The sequence below is a fragment of the Haliotis rufescens genome, unplaced genomic scaffold (genome assembly GCF_023055435.1).
Source record: "Haliotis rufescens isolate VD_foot unplaced genomic scaffold, xgHalRufe1.0.p SCAF_2, whole genome shotgun sequence".
Lineage (NCBI taxonomy): Eukaryota > Metazoa > Mollusca > Gastropoda > Lepetellida > Haliotidae > Haliotis > Haliotis rufescens.
Window position 1 is genome coordinate 34821612 of NW_025963890.1, and position 17126 is coordinate 34838737.

The 17126-nt window shown below is 38.4% G+C and overlaps 2 protein-coding genes across 4 annotated transcripts in view; one reads left to right on the forward strand and one right to left on the reverse strand.

The window, feature by feature from the left end:
- LOC124111919 (uncharacterized protein C19orf44-like) overlaps positions 1-12536 on the reverse strand; it is a 30903-nt gene extending 18367 nt beyond the window's left edge. Inside the window, exons 1-3 of one of the 3 annotated variants that reach the window (XM_046471829.2) lie at positions 12422-12535; positions 9798-10002; positions 156-783 (exon numbers count right to left, since the gene is read on the reverse strand). In XM_046471829.2, the coding sequence (XP_046327785.2) occupies positions 156-783; positions 9798-9890 (721 nt within the window). In that variant the 5' untranslated portion in view covers positions 9891-10002; positions 12422-12535. Of the gene's footprint in view, positions 1-155; positions 784-9797; positions 10003-12421 lie in introns of all 3 variants that reach the window. The other 2 variants (XM_046471827.2, XM_048399845.1) reach the window with 2 other exon arrangements.
- Positions 12537-12628: 92 nt separating this feature from the next.
- LOC124111920 (calreticulin-like) lies at positions 12629-16633 on the forward strand. The gene is made up of 10 exons (XM_046471830.1): positions 12629-12789; positions 13346-13450; positions 13596-13799; positions 14063-14157; positions 14333-14467; positions 14772-15104; positions 15378-15470; positions 15632-15719; positions 15888-15961; positions 16119-16633. Exons 1-10 carry the CDS (start codon positions 12708-12710, stop codon positions 16134-16136), a joined length of 1227 nt encoding a protein of 408 aa, XP_046327786.1. The 5' UTR covers positions 12629-12707; the 3' UTR covers positions 16137-16633.
- Positions 16634-17126: the final 493 nt, after the last annotated feature.

A 17126-nucleotide genomic window follows, 5' to 3' on the forward strand; every position in this document is an offset into this window, starting at 1 on the left:
ACCTGTCTATAATAGGCAGATATTAATTGTTACTTCAAAACTGTTGTATACACGTCATATGATAATCATACTACTGATTACAGGTGTATATGCGCATACATATGTACACATATGCTATTTTGTCATGTCTCAAGAAAACTAACATCAATACACACCTCTATCTGCATACGGTCGGCGTTGTCCCTTAGCTGGGGACGATGGCCTAGGTGCTTCAATTTTTCCCATGTATGCATTTTCACCTTCTTCAAGAGGCTTCTCTGCTTTCGTTTTCTTCCAAAATCGATTTCCATCTCTCCCGATGCTCTTTTCTGACGCCGATTTCAGCTGATCAGCTGACGCATATTGCATGTAGTTAGCAAGACTCACACTGTCATCAGTGTCAGTTTCAAAATAGGTTCCTCGTTTATTGCCATCAACAGCCCTGTCGTTGATCTTGCTAGTCAGTGCCTTAGCCTTGTCAAGGGGCGTAGATTTCTTCTTAGTGGGAGTAGATTTCTGAGGTGATACATTTGGAACTGACGTCGCTGGGCGATATGAACGTCTTGGACCCCGAGGGGACATGTTAGGTGTCGTGACATTTGAATGGTCAATTTCCTCTGGATCTGGTTTCTTCTTCTTCAGGAATCGACTGGCAGCTCCTCTGAGTGGCGGGGTTTCAATACGAGCTCTAGGCGTCTTTTGTAAGTTACTTTCACTGGAAATTGAAATATTTTCCCCCATGTCCTCAAAATTCACTGACTTTCTGGCCTGGCCTGTTTTCTGTGCCAAGTTGCTCAGGTAGTTCTGGAAGGAAAGTGGACATGTTGAGTCGTGACTGAAAAAGGCTATGGTAATTTGTGAGAGGGAGGGAACATGACTGGGAACGTTGTTGATGCTGCAGTCATCAGTGTCCCAGCATTATTCACAGTGGCCTGAGAATAATGAAACAATGATTCACATTAGCGGGACAAGAGGAACATACAATCAGGTACCACATGGCCATGACCTTCACTGTTCGGCTCTTACCAAAAACGCCAGGGTTTAATTGGTTATATACGAAAATCTTCATTTTAATAAGCAGAAACTTCTTTCATCATCAAAATCAGACCAAAAATATGTCTGGTTTACAGATTTTATTAACCTGGGCCTCGTTCCACAAAGCGATCCTAGCACTAAGTTGATCGTAATTCCCATCTTGTAGCATATCCTTACGATAGTCGTAGTGCTAAGATTGCTTTGTGGAACACATCCCAGTTACCTTCTGTCAGTAGAAATAAAACAAATAGTCAATTTGTGTCACGCAGTTTTAAAATTTGATCTTGTTGCTTGGGATGGGTTTTAGTGAGAAGAGTGAGTGAGTGTGTTTTTACGCCGCTTTAAGCAATATTCCAGCAATATCACGGCGGGGGACACCAGAAATGGGCCTCCCACATTGTACCCATGTCGGGAATTGAACCCGGGTCTTCAGCGTGACAAGCGAACACTTTAACCAACAGGGTCCCTGACCGCCCTTTACTGAGAAGAAATTACTGATGATTGTGTGTACATATGCAGGATCATAACAGTAGGATGCGTAGAGTAGCATTCTATATGCATCTCTTCTGAGAAGACTTTGTCCCATAACTATGTCCAGTGTAGGTGCTGTCTCTGAGCTGTTGTATCAGAGCGTAGTGGGTGAATACAGTATTCACTGCAGCTATATCTAACTGCTGTCATTATAGTGACTAAGGTCAGTTCATCTTTCCCGTTGTTTGTCGTGGAAGACAATATACCAGTGACTATCTGTTGTCAATAACATTTGTATTGTGTTGTGACAGACCAGAACTATATCTTGTCATGACAGACCAGAACTATATCTTGTCGTGACAGACCAGAACTATATCTTGTCGTGACAGACCAGAACTATATCTTGTCGTGACAGACCAGAACTATATCTTGTCATGACAGACCAGAACTATATCTTGTCATGACAGACCAGTACTATATCTTGTCATGACAGACCAGAACTATATCTTGTCATGACAGACCAGAACTATATCTTGTCGTGACAGACCAGAACTATATCTTGTCATGACAGACCAGAACTATATCTTGTCATGACAGACCAGTACTATATCTTGTCATGACAGACCAGAACTATATCTTGTCATGACAGACCAGAACTATATCTTGTCATGACAGATCAGAACTATATCTTGTCATGTCAGACCAGAACTATATCTTGTCGTGACAGACCAGAACTATATCTTGTCATGACAGACCAGAACTATATCTTGTCGTGACAGACCAGAACTATATCTTGTCATGACAGACCAGAACTAAATCTTGTCATGACAGATCAGAACTATATCTTGTCATGACAGTCCCAGAACTATATCTTGTCATGACAGACCAGAACTATATCTTGTCATGACAGACCAGAACTATATCTTGTCGTGACAGACCAGAACTATATCTTGTCATGACAGACGAGAACTATATCTTGTCGTGACGGACGAGAACTATATCTTGTCATGACAGACCAGAACTATATCTTGTCATGACAGACCAGAACTATATCTTGTCGTGACAGACCAGAACTATATCTTGTCGTGACAGACCAGAACTATATCTTGTCGTGACAGACCAGAACTATATCTTGTCGTGACAGACCAGAACTATATCTTGTCATGACAGACCGGAACTATATCTTGTCATGACAGACCGGAACTATATCTTGTCGTGACAGACCAGAACTATATCTTGTCATGACAGACCAGAACTATATCTTGTCATGACAGACCAGAACTATATCTTGTCGTGACAGACCAGAACTATATCTTGTCGTGACAGACCAGAACTATATCTTGTCGTGACAGACCAGAACTATATCTTGTCGTGACAGACCAGAACTATATCTTGTCGTGACAGACCAGAACTATATCTTGTCATGACAGACCAGAACTATATCTTGTCATGACAGACCAGTACTATAACTTGTCATGACAGACCAGAACTATATCTTGTCATGACAGACCAGAACTATATCTTGTCATGACAGATCAGAACTATATCTTGTCATGTCAGACCAGAACTATATCTTGTCGTGACAGACCAGAACTAAATCTTGTCATGACAGATCAGAACTATATCTTGTCATGACAGACCAGAACTATATCTTGTCATGACAGACCAGAACTATATCTTGTCGTGACAGACCAGAACTATATCTTGTCATGACAGACCAGAACTATATCTTGTCATGACAGACCAGAACTATATCTTGTCGTGACAGACCAGAACTACCGTATTCGACCTAATAAGCGCCCAGGGCGCTCTCAAAATTAGAAATAGGGGGCTCTTATTTGAATATTATTTTGGTGAAAAAGACAGAGTTGAAAGATAAATTTCGTTGTTTATGCTGACAGCCTGAACTGTTTATATACGAGAGATACATTTTTCCAGAATTTAAATGCCCTTAATTAAGGGTGCTTATAACACACGTACGTATTATACGCGAATAAATAAGTGTTGTGTACATTGATCAATCGGAAGGGGTTCTAATTGGTATTGTTCACTAGCCAATATATTAGCAAATATTGCCGTGGGCGCTTATTAGAGCGGGGCGCTTATTATGTCGATTACGGTTTATCTTGTCATGACAGACCAGAACTATATCTTGTCGTGACAGACCAGAACTATATCTTGTCGTGACAGACCAGAACTATATCTTGTCGTGACAGACCAGAACTATATCTTGTCATGACAGACCAGAACTATATCTTGTCATGACAGACCAGAACTATATCTTGTCATGACAGACCAGAACTATATCTTGTCATGACAGACCAGAACTATATCTTGTCATGACAGACCAGAACTATATCTTGTCGTGACAGACCAGAACTATATCTTGTCGTGACAGACCAGAACTATATCTTGTCGTGACAGACCAGAACTATATCTTGTCGTGACAGACCAGAACTATATCTTGTCATGACAGACCAGAACTATATCTTGTCATGACAGACCAGAACTATATCTTGTCGTGACAGACCAGAACTATATCTTGTCGTGACAGACCAGAACTATATCTTGTCGTGACAGACCAGAACTATATCTTGTCATGACAGACCAGAACTATATCTTGTCATGACAGACCAGAACTATATCTTGTCATGACAGACCAGAACTATATCTTGTCGTGACAGACCAGAACTATATCTTGTCGTGACAGACCAGAACTATATCTTGTCATGACAGACCAGAACTATATCTTGTCGTGACAGACCAGAACTATATCTTGACGTTGGACAATCCCCTTCCATGTCTGTGTAGGCATCTATCAGTGTATTATGATATATGTGAACCTTTAGATTGCCTTGTGTGTGTATGTAATTGCATTTCATCTGCTGTGGTAGAGCACAATGATGGCTGTGTTGAACCAATAGTTGTATGTGTAAATCAGTAGTGTGTAATTAGTAGTATTAGCATGATTAGAGCATAGCTTACTGTGTAGTTTACTGTATAATCTTAATAAATAGTATTAGTGTTTAGTGTTAGTTTTAGTAGTGTAGTGTTAGTAGTGTTAGGAGTAGTTGTAATAGTAGTAGTAGTAGTTGTGGTAGTAGTTGTGGTAGTAGTAGTAGCAGAAGCAGCAGCAGTAGTGGGAGATAGTGATAGAGTATAGTAGTAGAATAGAGTAGTACTAGTATCAGTAGGAGTATAGTAATTCTAATTGGTTTAGGTAATTACTCAGAAGTTAGTAAAAATTATATATATATAGTTATCTCTCTTCGTAATAATATTGTTTTTAATTTCTTTTGGAGTTCTGTCATTTTTACTTCCTCTTAACCATTTCATGTGACACTGATGATGATGATGATGATGATGATGATGATGATGATGATGTGACAATTAAATCCTTCCACTGTTAAATTATCTCAGCTTCTGTCATCAACTAACCCTGCAGTTATTAAAAGTGTATCTTTACATCTGAAAAGAAACCTACCTAGATAGCACCTTTTTTATATGCACATTTAGAAACAGCACAATGTTTGCATTTTTGTATATGCAGCACCATGGGCCATGTGTCCGCAAATGCAAAATACATTTGGCACTTGTCAAACTTGTCACTTGTCTTATTAACTGCTGAATTGAAATTCATGACAACATCTGAGTGTTGCAGACAAACTAGTGTTTGAATGACTTGAATCAATCATGCTCGGACATACAGCTCAAAGCCTAGTCTCTCTTTAAATGTTTCACGGAATATTGTCACAAAAAAATCTAAATTCACACAAGTGTATTTTCATGTAAATATATTTGATAAAATTTGACACCATTGTGAAACAACACATTTGGGACAATATCTGCATTGTCAGTCGGTAACCAAGGGAACTTTGACCCAGATGTCCAGGATAACACTGACAAGGGTATTAGAATGTTGGGCATAGTTCCTTTGTCCTGGTTACACAGAATGTACAGCTGTTTGTGTATGCTCTTGCTATGCAATGTTAGATTCAAACAATCAAAAAACAATTTCCAGGGTTTTCTTGTTACATGATTGACATAGCAATCTGCAGCACCTGTTATGATATTGACAGGTGTTAATTTCACAATTGCAAACAGAATCAAAGTGAGTCACTTGCAGCAGTATCAAACACCATACTTTTGAAAAAATACTGCATGTTTATAAACAAACAAAGCTTTGATATGGCCCATCAGAGACTGCTACCGGTATATGATTCTACAACCAGGCAGCGAGGCACATGCACATTTATGAACAGGTTGGGACTGAATGTAAGGGGCGACTGAATGTAAGGGGCGACTGAATGTGTAAGGGGCGACTGAATGTAAGGGGCGACTGAATGTAAGAGGCGACTGAATGTAAGGGGCGACTGAATGTAAGGGGCGACTGAATGTAAGGGGCGACTGAATGTGTAAGGGGCGACTGAATGTAAGGGGCGACTGAATGTAAGGGGCGACTGAATGTAAGAGGCGACTGAATGTGTAAGGGGCGACTGAATGTAAGGGGCGACTGAATGTAAGAGGCGACTGAATGTAAGGGGCGACTGAATGTAAGAGGCGACTGAATGTAAGGGGCGACTGAATGTAAGGGGCCACTGAATGTAAGGGGCCACTGAATGTAAGAGGTGACTGAATGTAAGGGGCGACTGAATGTAAGGGGCGACTGAATGTAAGGGGCGACTGAATGTAAGGGGCGAGTAAATGTAAGGGGCGACTGAATGTAAGGGGCGACTGAATGTAAGAGGCGACTGAATGTAAGGAAACTGAATGTAAGAGGCGACTTAATGTAAGGGGCGACTGAATGTAAGGGGCGACTAAATGTAAGAGGCGACTGAATGTAAGGGGCGACTGAATGGATCAGGGGGTGAATCTCAGTGACTTAGTTGACGAAGTCAATGTACTCTGATGGCATGAATTGTTGCTCACAATATCATTCCCTGGATTGACAGGTCTAGACTCGATTAATTACAGGCCGTCATCATATAGCTGGAATATTGCTGAGTGCGGCATTGAACAACACAGCTATATACTATTGCAACAATCCACAACTTTACCCCATAGTCTGAAGCCCAAGACAAGTAAAATGTCATTTGGTCGGTTAGATCAGCTTGTACTAGTCCACATACTAAGCCTAAAATCTACCAAAATGATGCCATAATTCAAGTTTGGGCCAGAGGGCATCAAAGTGTTGAAATAGCATTGCAATAGCTTTAAGAGAAGATGTACACCGTCCTACAATGGAGGTATACTTGAATTACTCAACATGATGGCAAAGCCCAGTATCGGCAGATTGCTTGCGGCAGTTTTTGAAAAAAAAAAAAATATATTACCAGGTTGCCATCAGGACTCACAGACTTAAGACCCTGACTAAATTCTCAGGCCCTCATTAACAACTGCAGCCTACTGTGACAAATAAATCAACAGGTAAATTTACTGCAGGCTATAAGGACCCCTACAAAACTGAAACTACGGGCCTGACATGAGATCTACCTGCATATTTGGAACGGGAGTAATGGAGGTACTTATGTCTGTTGTCTGATGTATTATTATGATCATTACCTGAAAGGATGCCCACATGTTTCATCAACATGACCAAGCAGGTGAAATTTTGGTCCAAACAACCAGGAAATGTAAATGATAAATAGATTTCTTTTCTTTTATTACATCTATTTTTTTTTTGAATGCCAACCAAGTTAATTTCTTATGCGTAGGTCATCAGTCCATCTACAGTTATATACATATATACATGTTAATTCCTAGGGCAATAATGAAACCTTATTAGTGTATACAGAAGTATAAACATATATACATAAATATATACAAGACATGAGAGAGAAACAAATTCAAATTTAAAAATGATGAGCCACAATATTTTCATCCATGGAACACTTTACAACAAAGTAATTTTGGTTACACGTTCTACATAACCGGTGTAGACTGTCTCCATCTGTCGATACTATCTATAGTTCAGAGAAGCTGTGATGTCACTGATTGCTACTTTTACCAGTTATTGATCTTCAACAGTTGGACCAAGGACAACTGTGATGCATGGATGGTTTGACAGTCACTCCCCTACATTCCACACTGACAGGACCAGACTATTCAGATATGTTGGTGTCAAATAAACGCTAACAATACACATTGGGCTGATTGTGAAAGCAGAGGCTGTAAATCTAAGTGGCGAATAAAAGTGAATCAGTGATATGTTTGTTTCTAATGGCCTATTCAACAGGTCAGCACAGATGCCGTAAATCAATAAACTTCATACTGGCAGTGAAGACAAACATTGGCCTAGAGCTCCCTGCTGAAAGAGATGGGAAGATAATGCAACATGCTGTTGTCAATATCACCTCCAGCTGTCTTTCTGCTATCAACCAATACCTGCAGGGCATGTATATTGCACTACTGACACATGGGCACAATGATATCAGGTCTACTTTTGTTTCACATAACTAGGATTAAAGAGGTTTATTAAGTAACTTTATTTCATGAAACAATTGCATGCATTATCTGTGTAGATAACGACTGTCTGTATTGAGATGCCTGCACCATGGATAGATGAAAAGAAATTGACGATGTTGATTTCACTAAGGCTAAAATGCAGACCATGTGGCAATGAATACCAGCAGTCCTGATGACGTGCATGTTTCCCAACTGTCCATAAATGACAATGTTTGCAGTCAGTTACCTAATTCATCCCTGTATTAAATACAACTAACAATGTCCACCTGACTGTATGTGTGTCAGAATGAAATAACAACCATCAACCAGCTGTGTGTGTGTGCCACAATTTGATTGGTTCAAACATGAGACATGGGATTCAAAGCTAGGAAAGCTTGGACGTTTTAGAATTTATCAACATCTTTCTTGAAGAAATATAATATTTTCTCAGTCCCAAAATATGAAAATATGGCAAAATAATCTGTATGAGGACATGACTATCATATCACAATATTAATTTAATAATCATGTGATAATAATTGACTGCATCACTTGGGCTTACCCAGTGGTTCTCTCTGTTCTGTCAACATGGTATTTCTATTGAACAAATATGTAACCACAATACACAATGAAACCCAACAAAAGAAAGGATTAACCGCATAAAAGAAATGCTTCTGTTTACACATTTATGGAAACATACTGAAACAATGTCACGCAAGTGCTCAATATGTCTGTATTTCCACTTCTCTAGAGGTAACCAAAAGACTGAAGTAGAACTGAGCACAACTACAACCGTATACCAGTGTCTCACACAACTTGAATCACTTGTATCATTGTATGTCATTTACAGTATTCTCGAGTTACATCCTCAGCACGTCCTGTATGTGCCAGGACTCGCATCAGCAGCAACAGCTGACGCAACTGACACTGCCAAACAAGAGTCTAATGGCAAACATACATGATAACTATTGACTGGCAAAAACTGAACCATGAGAATATTGTTTCGAACTATGAAACCAGTGCCAGTTTATAATACCGAACACACATGTCCTAGGATATCAGGGATTTGTCTAGACCTACTCACTAGATGATATTTGGCCCAAGATTTTCACTGTCAACAGGACCACTAAAGAGGAGGAAACTTCAATGGTTAATTTTATAGCATTTCACTCTCAATATACAATGTTGAAATACATCTAAATTTAAGAAAATAAATACTATATAAAATCCCATTTTGTACAAAATAGTGATGCTTTTCCCCATTTTCCTTGCCAGGGGACACATAGTTTAGAATCCTTTCGAATCCCTGGATGCAATATTCCATGGACCACTGCAAGAACATGCTGTTTTACTAATGTCATGGTCAAGTGATGTTTAGCTTACCAATGAGCTTGGGTAAAAATATAAATAATTTTTGTTTAGCTCAATATTCTCAACTTATTTGTCATAAAAGGTGTTTGAGTCGGTCATGCTAATTCTATTCAAAGTGCTGCCTGCTTAATATTTCCACAGTACCATGTATCTGTATTGAACTGTCAGGGAGGATTTTCATTGCTATATGGCTTAAATATTGCTTATGAGGCAATACATTTTAACCCAGTGTAGCCAGAGACATACAGAGTGCATTTGATCAATCATCATTCAAACATTAACAGTTAGTTCATAGTTAAGTTTATCATTTGTTATATTTTACTGATAGTATCTTTCTATTTGTCTGATCCATCAGGGAAGCGAGCACATAGAAATACACTTCAACTACCTTTTCTTTCATTGTATAATTGTGGCTGTTGAAGAGAATTACAAAGATTTACAAAGGAAAGATATGACATGAAAATTTGATGCAAACATTAATGTAGAAACAGACTGACCGAGAGCTCATCCTCCTCCTTAGACTTTAGCGGTACTCTCTCCCCTCTCAGCTGAGAGTTGACCCGCTGCAGGATGGACGAAGCACGACTCATCCTCGTCACTGACAAAACTTCTCACAGCCTGTGTCAGTGTTGCTTGTACACCATATTGGAAGATGACATCTAGTGTTTGTCAGTATGACAAGTCCCTGCACTGGGTTGAAACCTGTAATAAATATCACATTTCACATGATAAAAACCATTCCACTATTCAGTTTCAAATTTGAGAAATATCAAAATCTATTCAAATGTTTTTTCCATAATTTACTTTACCATAAACATTGCAAAAAAAATAAAATTAAAAAGAAACATTGTGTTCAGCATGTTCAGTAAAAAAGACTGGATAGTGTTATTTAACAACTTTCCTTGTTTATATAAGCTAGCTTTTAAACCTTTGTTACAAAAGATTTTTAAAATAAATAAAACCAGTAGTCTTGTTATGAACAGGCAATTTAAAAAAAATATACCAGGTCATAATTTATAAAATTCACACTCATTTTCTTTGTACCAAACCTCTTTTCACACATAATCTGGTCTAACTGGTAATTTTATTCATATATCATCACATATCAATTGTTTATAATATGAGACCATAAAAGACATACATGATATAAACATGCATATTTGATCATTTCTAAAAATCATAATCAGTTAAAGATACATGTAAAATTGTAACAGATTGTAAATGATTGTCAAGTAAGGACTACAGTAATAGTATAGATTGGACTCATTTAGTTCCAATGAAAATATTATGTAATAAGCATATCAATATTCTCCTGCTGCAGCTTGCATGACAGGCATGTCACACATTCGCTAAATGATGTGGTGAACATCTTGCAGATTTCTAGGAGTCTGTCGCTTTATTTGCTTCATCCAGTTTAATTAAGACAGACAGGGGTCCTTTAATTGTAATACTAATTACCATGCAATAAGGGAGAAGCTTGACATTCAGCTTTGGCACACACAACAGATGCTTTTTTTATTTTGTTTTTTTATTGTTTATGCCACACTCAGCAATATTCCACCTATATGTCGGTGGCCTGTAAATAATCGAGTCTGGACCAGACAATCCAGTGATTGCCATTATGAGCATCAATCTACGCAATTGGGATACGATGACATGCATCAACCAAGTCCCCGAGACTGACCACCCGATCCCATTAGTCGCCTCTTACGACAAGCATAGTCGACTCTTATGGGCATGCATGGGTTGCTGAATTCAAACTAACTGACTGATAAGTACAATAATTCTGGCTTTTCCCCATATCACAGAGCTTAAGATAAATTGTGTATATGCATAAACCATGCAAATAAATCACCATGACCCAATTAAGTTTGAGTTGCTTGCACACAAATTTGCATGTAAATCTAAAAAACAGCAATTAGTAAAACAATACTGTGATTAATTACAAAACATAACCTTTTCAACTTGCATACCCAAATATCTTTACACTTCTTTTTTCTATTTAGCACCTACACTTAAACTCTACTGCAGTGAATAACGCACAAAAGTGCTACATCTTGCTTATTGTAACTGAGACATGTGTTGCTGGTGTGAGTTTATGTGGCGTATGACATACTTTGGGCACCACATGAACCAAAGAAAATTAGAAATTACCTGCCACAGCATAAGTAGAATTATTTTCAAAAACGTCAATAAATAGACAAAAGACTTGATCCAACATGTCCAAGGGAGTAGAAATATATTGAACACTCAAAGAAAACCCATCAAATACCCAATGCGAATTATATCAATCATGCAAGAAAATACTCAATGACTCTGGAGCCCTGTATGAGTTGTGAAGGGAACATAGTGTTGCCATTGTATCCAATAATCTGAATTTGTTATAGAATAAAGACATACCATCATACAAATAATTGTGAACAGATCTGATTTAGAATGTGTGTGAAAATCAACAAACATTATTCTTATATCAAATGGATATTAATCAGCCAATATATGTCAAAGTCCACCTCTGTATAAACTGTACATATGGATTACTTCTGCTAAATAGTATTATGTGGGTGTACGTTTGGTGTGTTTTTAACAATACATGTCAAATTTGGATGTTATCAAATTCCTGGCAAGAATCATGCAAGTAATTATCTTCACTAACAACCAAACTATAATTATTGCAAAATAGTGTTAAATTATTGTAACTCTGGTATGTTCATTAATCTGTTCCTTGTATCGACGAGTGTATTTCGTATTTATTTTTCGCCAGTCATTGCTATCATTGCTCTCCACGTAGGTATGGCTTCAGCCAATCCGTGGTTCACATTTGTGAAGTTACACACTTCCCACGACGATATATATCAATGAAGTAACATATGGCACTTTAATCCGGAACTCGCAGTGCCCACTAATTATATGCATAGTGACATGACCTTACTATGAAATTGATCAAATGTAAAGATAGAACACGCAGATTTCACGTTCAGACATGTAGATATAACTAATATTGAAGTATACACGCAAATTAATTTAATACATGAAACTGGTGTCACCGAAGAGACAAGATCATTATTTCTCACAACTAGGGATATATATGCACAAATGACCTTACAATGCTACCGAAACTTACAATAAAATGAAACATTTTCAACAAGTCTCTCTCTTCTAACTTCCGTTGCAAACAACAACAAAGTTTAGAGTTACTTCCCTTCCTTGACAATCGGGAAAGACCGCTATCCAACGACAGTTTCCGACGTGTTACGATGAAGGGAGATTCCTCGCTCTGCGCGTGGTGAGCGCTGATTGGTCAGAAGAAACCAATCGCGTGCGTACAGCTGTCGAGATCACGTGGAGAACCGGCATTAACTATCTCGGGGTAGAAGTTTCGGCAGGTCCTTTCCAAAGCCTGACCAAAGATGAGGGCGGTTGCGATTTTTGTGGCACTCTTCGGTGCAGTTTTCTGTGATCCCACTGTATACTTTGAGGAGAAATTTGATGGTAAGTCAAGTTGTGATTGTGCATAAGTAGTATTTAATATTTTGCAGGTGCTCGTTTATCCACAGACTTTTCCGATTTCCCATGCTTTGACATTTGACTAGTGAATATGTCAATATTCCTTTACAAAATTGCTCGTTAACAGATGTATATTCAAGACCACAGTGAATGTTCTATAAACCAAGCATATGATGATATTACTTGTGCAGATATTAATTGTATATTCCCGATGCAGATCATTTAAGAAAAAAAATAATTTTATACCGTGGAAAATACTACAAATCGACGACTCGCAAGCTGAAGTTCAATATATTACATTAATTAAAGTTTGGATTGAAAAGTAGCAGTGACCACTGATTTATAAACGTTTTTCATAATGTGACAGTATAGTTGTTCTATCATTCTAAGCCTAAGTTGAAATAAGTGGAAGTGCCACTTAATATGTACATACATAAGTGTAAATATAGTATTTCTTTCTTAAACGGTTTCTTTGTTTTAATTGGAAAATATTAAATGTGGCCACAACAATCCAGTGTATGCATGTTCATTTTATTTCCAGGTGGCTGGAGGGATCGTTGGGTTGATTCAACCGCAAAGGCTGCAGAGCAGGGAAAATTTGAACTGTCTGCTGGAAAATTTTATGGTGATGCAGAAAAAGATAAAGGTGAGTATTTAACCTAGAAGATTGTTCAGTTTTCTAGACAGTACAATCACATGTACAAACATTTGCATTGCTACTTGAAATTCCTTAATCTGAGCAGATATATGTAGAATTGTTTTTCAAAGTTGGTGCTGTTCTTTCTTTTCAGGTTTAAAAACAACCCAGGATGCCAGATTTTATGGTGTCTCAGGCAAGTTTGATAAATTCAGCAACGAAGGTAAAACTCTAGTCGTCCAGTTCACAGTGAAACATGAACAGAACATTGACTGCGGCGGTGGTTATGCCAAGGTTTTTGCCAGTGACCTCGACCAAGCAGGCATGCACGGAGACAGCCCATATCTCATTATGTTCGGTAAGAATGATTTTCATCAGTCTAGACATACTAGGTAAAATCTGTCTTGTTTCATTGTAAGCCATTAAAGAATGTTCATCTTCAGACGTTCAGTTCTTTATTTGGGTTTGTGGCCAGGTAGTGAAAATTAAATTTATGGGTAATATGTGTGAAACTCATTTCTGGTGTCCCTCGTAGTAATATGGCATGAATAGTGACTAACTAGGGAGGTTAGTCTTAGAATCATGATATTTTTCATATTTTTATTAATTGGTTTCTTTCAGGACCTGACATCTGTGGTCCTGGAACAAAGAAGGTTCACGTGATTTTCAACTACAAGGGAAAGAACCTTTTGACCAAGAAAGATATCCGATGCAAGGTTTGTAGAATATTATTCACTCGAAAGTTCATAATAACAGATTTGTGAAATGGGTATCAAAGAAGAATGGAGAAGAGAACTAACATTTCCCAGAGACTTAAATACAATCCGATAGCTCTTGTTCTTATTCCATGTGTGTTGAGTAAATGCTTATGGTGTTCTTGTTTCCCTGTAGGATGATGTTTTCACTCACTTGTATACCCTCATTGTGAAATCTGACAACACATACGAGGTGAAGATTGATAACGAGAAGGTGGAGAGCGGAGAGCTTGAGGCGGATTGGGATTTCCTTCCAGCCAAGAAAGTCAAGGTAAATATTTTACATAGTACAGTACAGGTATTGGTGTTGTCATATGCTTGCATGGAACCCTGCATTTGCCCAAGAGACCAGAAACAGAGTGGTTATTAGATCCAAAGGACTAGTAGAAATACTTAATGTTTAATCAAAGTTGCCTATTTGCTTCAGAAGGTGTAACTGAAGTTTTTACCGCTGTATAAGCAACCAAGGTACACCTCAATCTGCTATTGCAGCACAATGAATTAATATGCCGATCAACAATGATTAAGTACCCTGAATATGACAGTATATTAATGTTGAGTTCATGTGTTTTCAGGACCCCGAGGCCAAGAAACCCGATGACTGGGATGAGCGTGAGAAGATCGATGACCCTGATGACACCAAGCCTGAGGATTGGGACAAGCCAGAACATATCCCCGACCCAGATGCCAAGAAGCCTGATGACTGGGACGATGAGATGGATGGAGAATGGGAGCCCCCAATGGTTGATAACCCAGATTACAAGGGAGAGTGGAAACCCAAGCAGATCGACAACCCAGACTACAAGGGCAAATGGGTCCATCCTGAGATCGACAACCCTGACTACTCCCCCGATGACAATCTCTACAGATACACCGATATTGGTGCTATTGGTTTTGATTTGTGGCAGGTGCGAGGAATCCCAATATTTATCTAGAATTTATTGCAACTTTGTTGAGTAAAGTCTAGGATTTCTAAGTCCATGTGGCAGGCAGATTGGTTGGGAAAAGCATTATTTTGCACCATAGATTTTCCCACTGTCATAGCTGGAATATTGCAACGTTTAACAACATTCAAAGAAAAACCAAAGATTTTCAGTTATTTTCTTGTATTTAATGATATCTGAGAATGCTTAGATAAATGTTCACCATCACTTTTTTCAAGACCTGTTCCTTCCTTTCAGGTTAAATCTGGAACTATCTTTGATAATGTCCTCATAACTGATGATGAAAAATTCGCAGAGGAATTCGGAAAAGATACATGGGGCAAAACAAAGGTAAGGAAATGTGACTTGTCAGCTGTTGCTTCTCAGCATTAAATCTGCAGTTTAAAAGTTGAAAATAAATCCCAAATGACAATACATTCCGACTGCCTTCACTAATCTTTATGATACTCATGGGGTGGATATGGTTTCTCATGAATGGTTGTATGTTTCAGGACCCTGAAAAGAAGATGAAGGATGCTCAGGATGAGGAGGAGAGGAAACAGAGGGAGGAGGAAGAGAAGAAGAGGAAAGAAGAGGAAGGTGAGAAGTGATTCAGTGATTGCAGACTATGTAGAAGGATTGAGACATCTGTCTTAGCAGTCTCAGGTTGCTAATGAAAAATGTTCAATACTTGTGATTTGACACATTCACCATCTATGAATTGTTGAGAGTATTCGTAAATTATTAAGTGCCGTTGTCTGTTCTCAGATGCCAAGAAGGAAGATGGGGATGAGGCAGAGGAGGAGGAGGAAGAGGATGACTCAGATAAAAAAGAAGAACCTGTAAGTTGACTACACCCAGTTGCTGTGAGATTGTCTTTGTCAAAGTAGTTATGAAATTATTCCAAATTATTTTCTTCACAGTAATGTACTTGTGTATGCTAAAAGGATTTTTAGTTAGTTTTATTGACATTTATGAATGTTTTTTTTTCCATTTCAGGATCATGACGAGTTGTAGAGATCTTCCAGAGATTAGCCAATCATCTTCATCCGTCATTCGTCACCGTTCATTTCATGCCATTCACATGACGTATAATATGGGAAGTCTTTTAGCCGGGGTCAACAGCTTTCATCAAAGCTCTTAAAGGAAATTTGTTAAGTTTTTGTTTTTTATTTTGTATTCATCGGCCATTGTGTGTGAGATGTTTTAAAGAAAAGTCAAACAGCGTTTCACTCTAATATGCCACCATGGACTAAATACAAAGTGTGTGTGTGAAGATATGCATGGAACAGTTCACTGTTCTTGGTAATGGCATTGCTGTCAACATTATTAGGTTGTCTGTCACATTAGATGATTTCACTCTTTGTTTTGTATTTAAATATTTAATGTACAATTCAAGTGATGTATAAAGAACTATTGTAAATTTCATGCTATTGATGTAAATTGCTCTGTAAAACATAACTAATGTAGGGGTGTTTATGCCAAAGTGAGGTAATAAATACTTCTTTTTACAAGTCTGTGTTGTTGATTTGAAACCATAGAAAAGAAAGTCAGTTTTTATACTGCAGTCGGCAATATTGCAGCTGTCTTCGCAGACTCAATGCAAATGATTGATTGCACAAGCATTCAGTCAGGTCGTGGTGACAACCCAGCAGACCTGTGTCTAGTTGCCTCACATCACGAGGTTGAGGTGCAACATGGTGCGAGTTGTTTCCCCTTAGCTGATAATGTCATTGGACAATGGCTCTGTCTACGGCATACTCGCGCATATGCAACAGCCTCCTTAGAAGGAATGCTGTCCGGAGAGCGGAAGCCATGCCATGCCAAAAGGTACATAAAGAGGACAAAACAAGGACTGATTGACTCCTAGTCACATACTGTCTGAGTGGGTTATGCATGTTAAACTGCGGCTTTTTTCTCCTTGACATTAGTTACAACTATAGTCTGGAAGGTAATTTAAGGTACCGACGTTTACTACAATATCTGAAAAACTATTTGACCTACTCC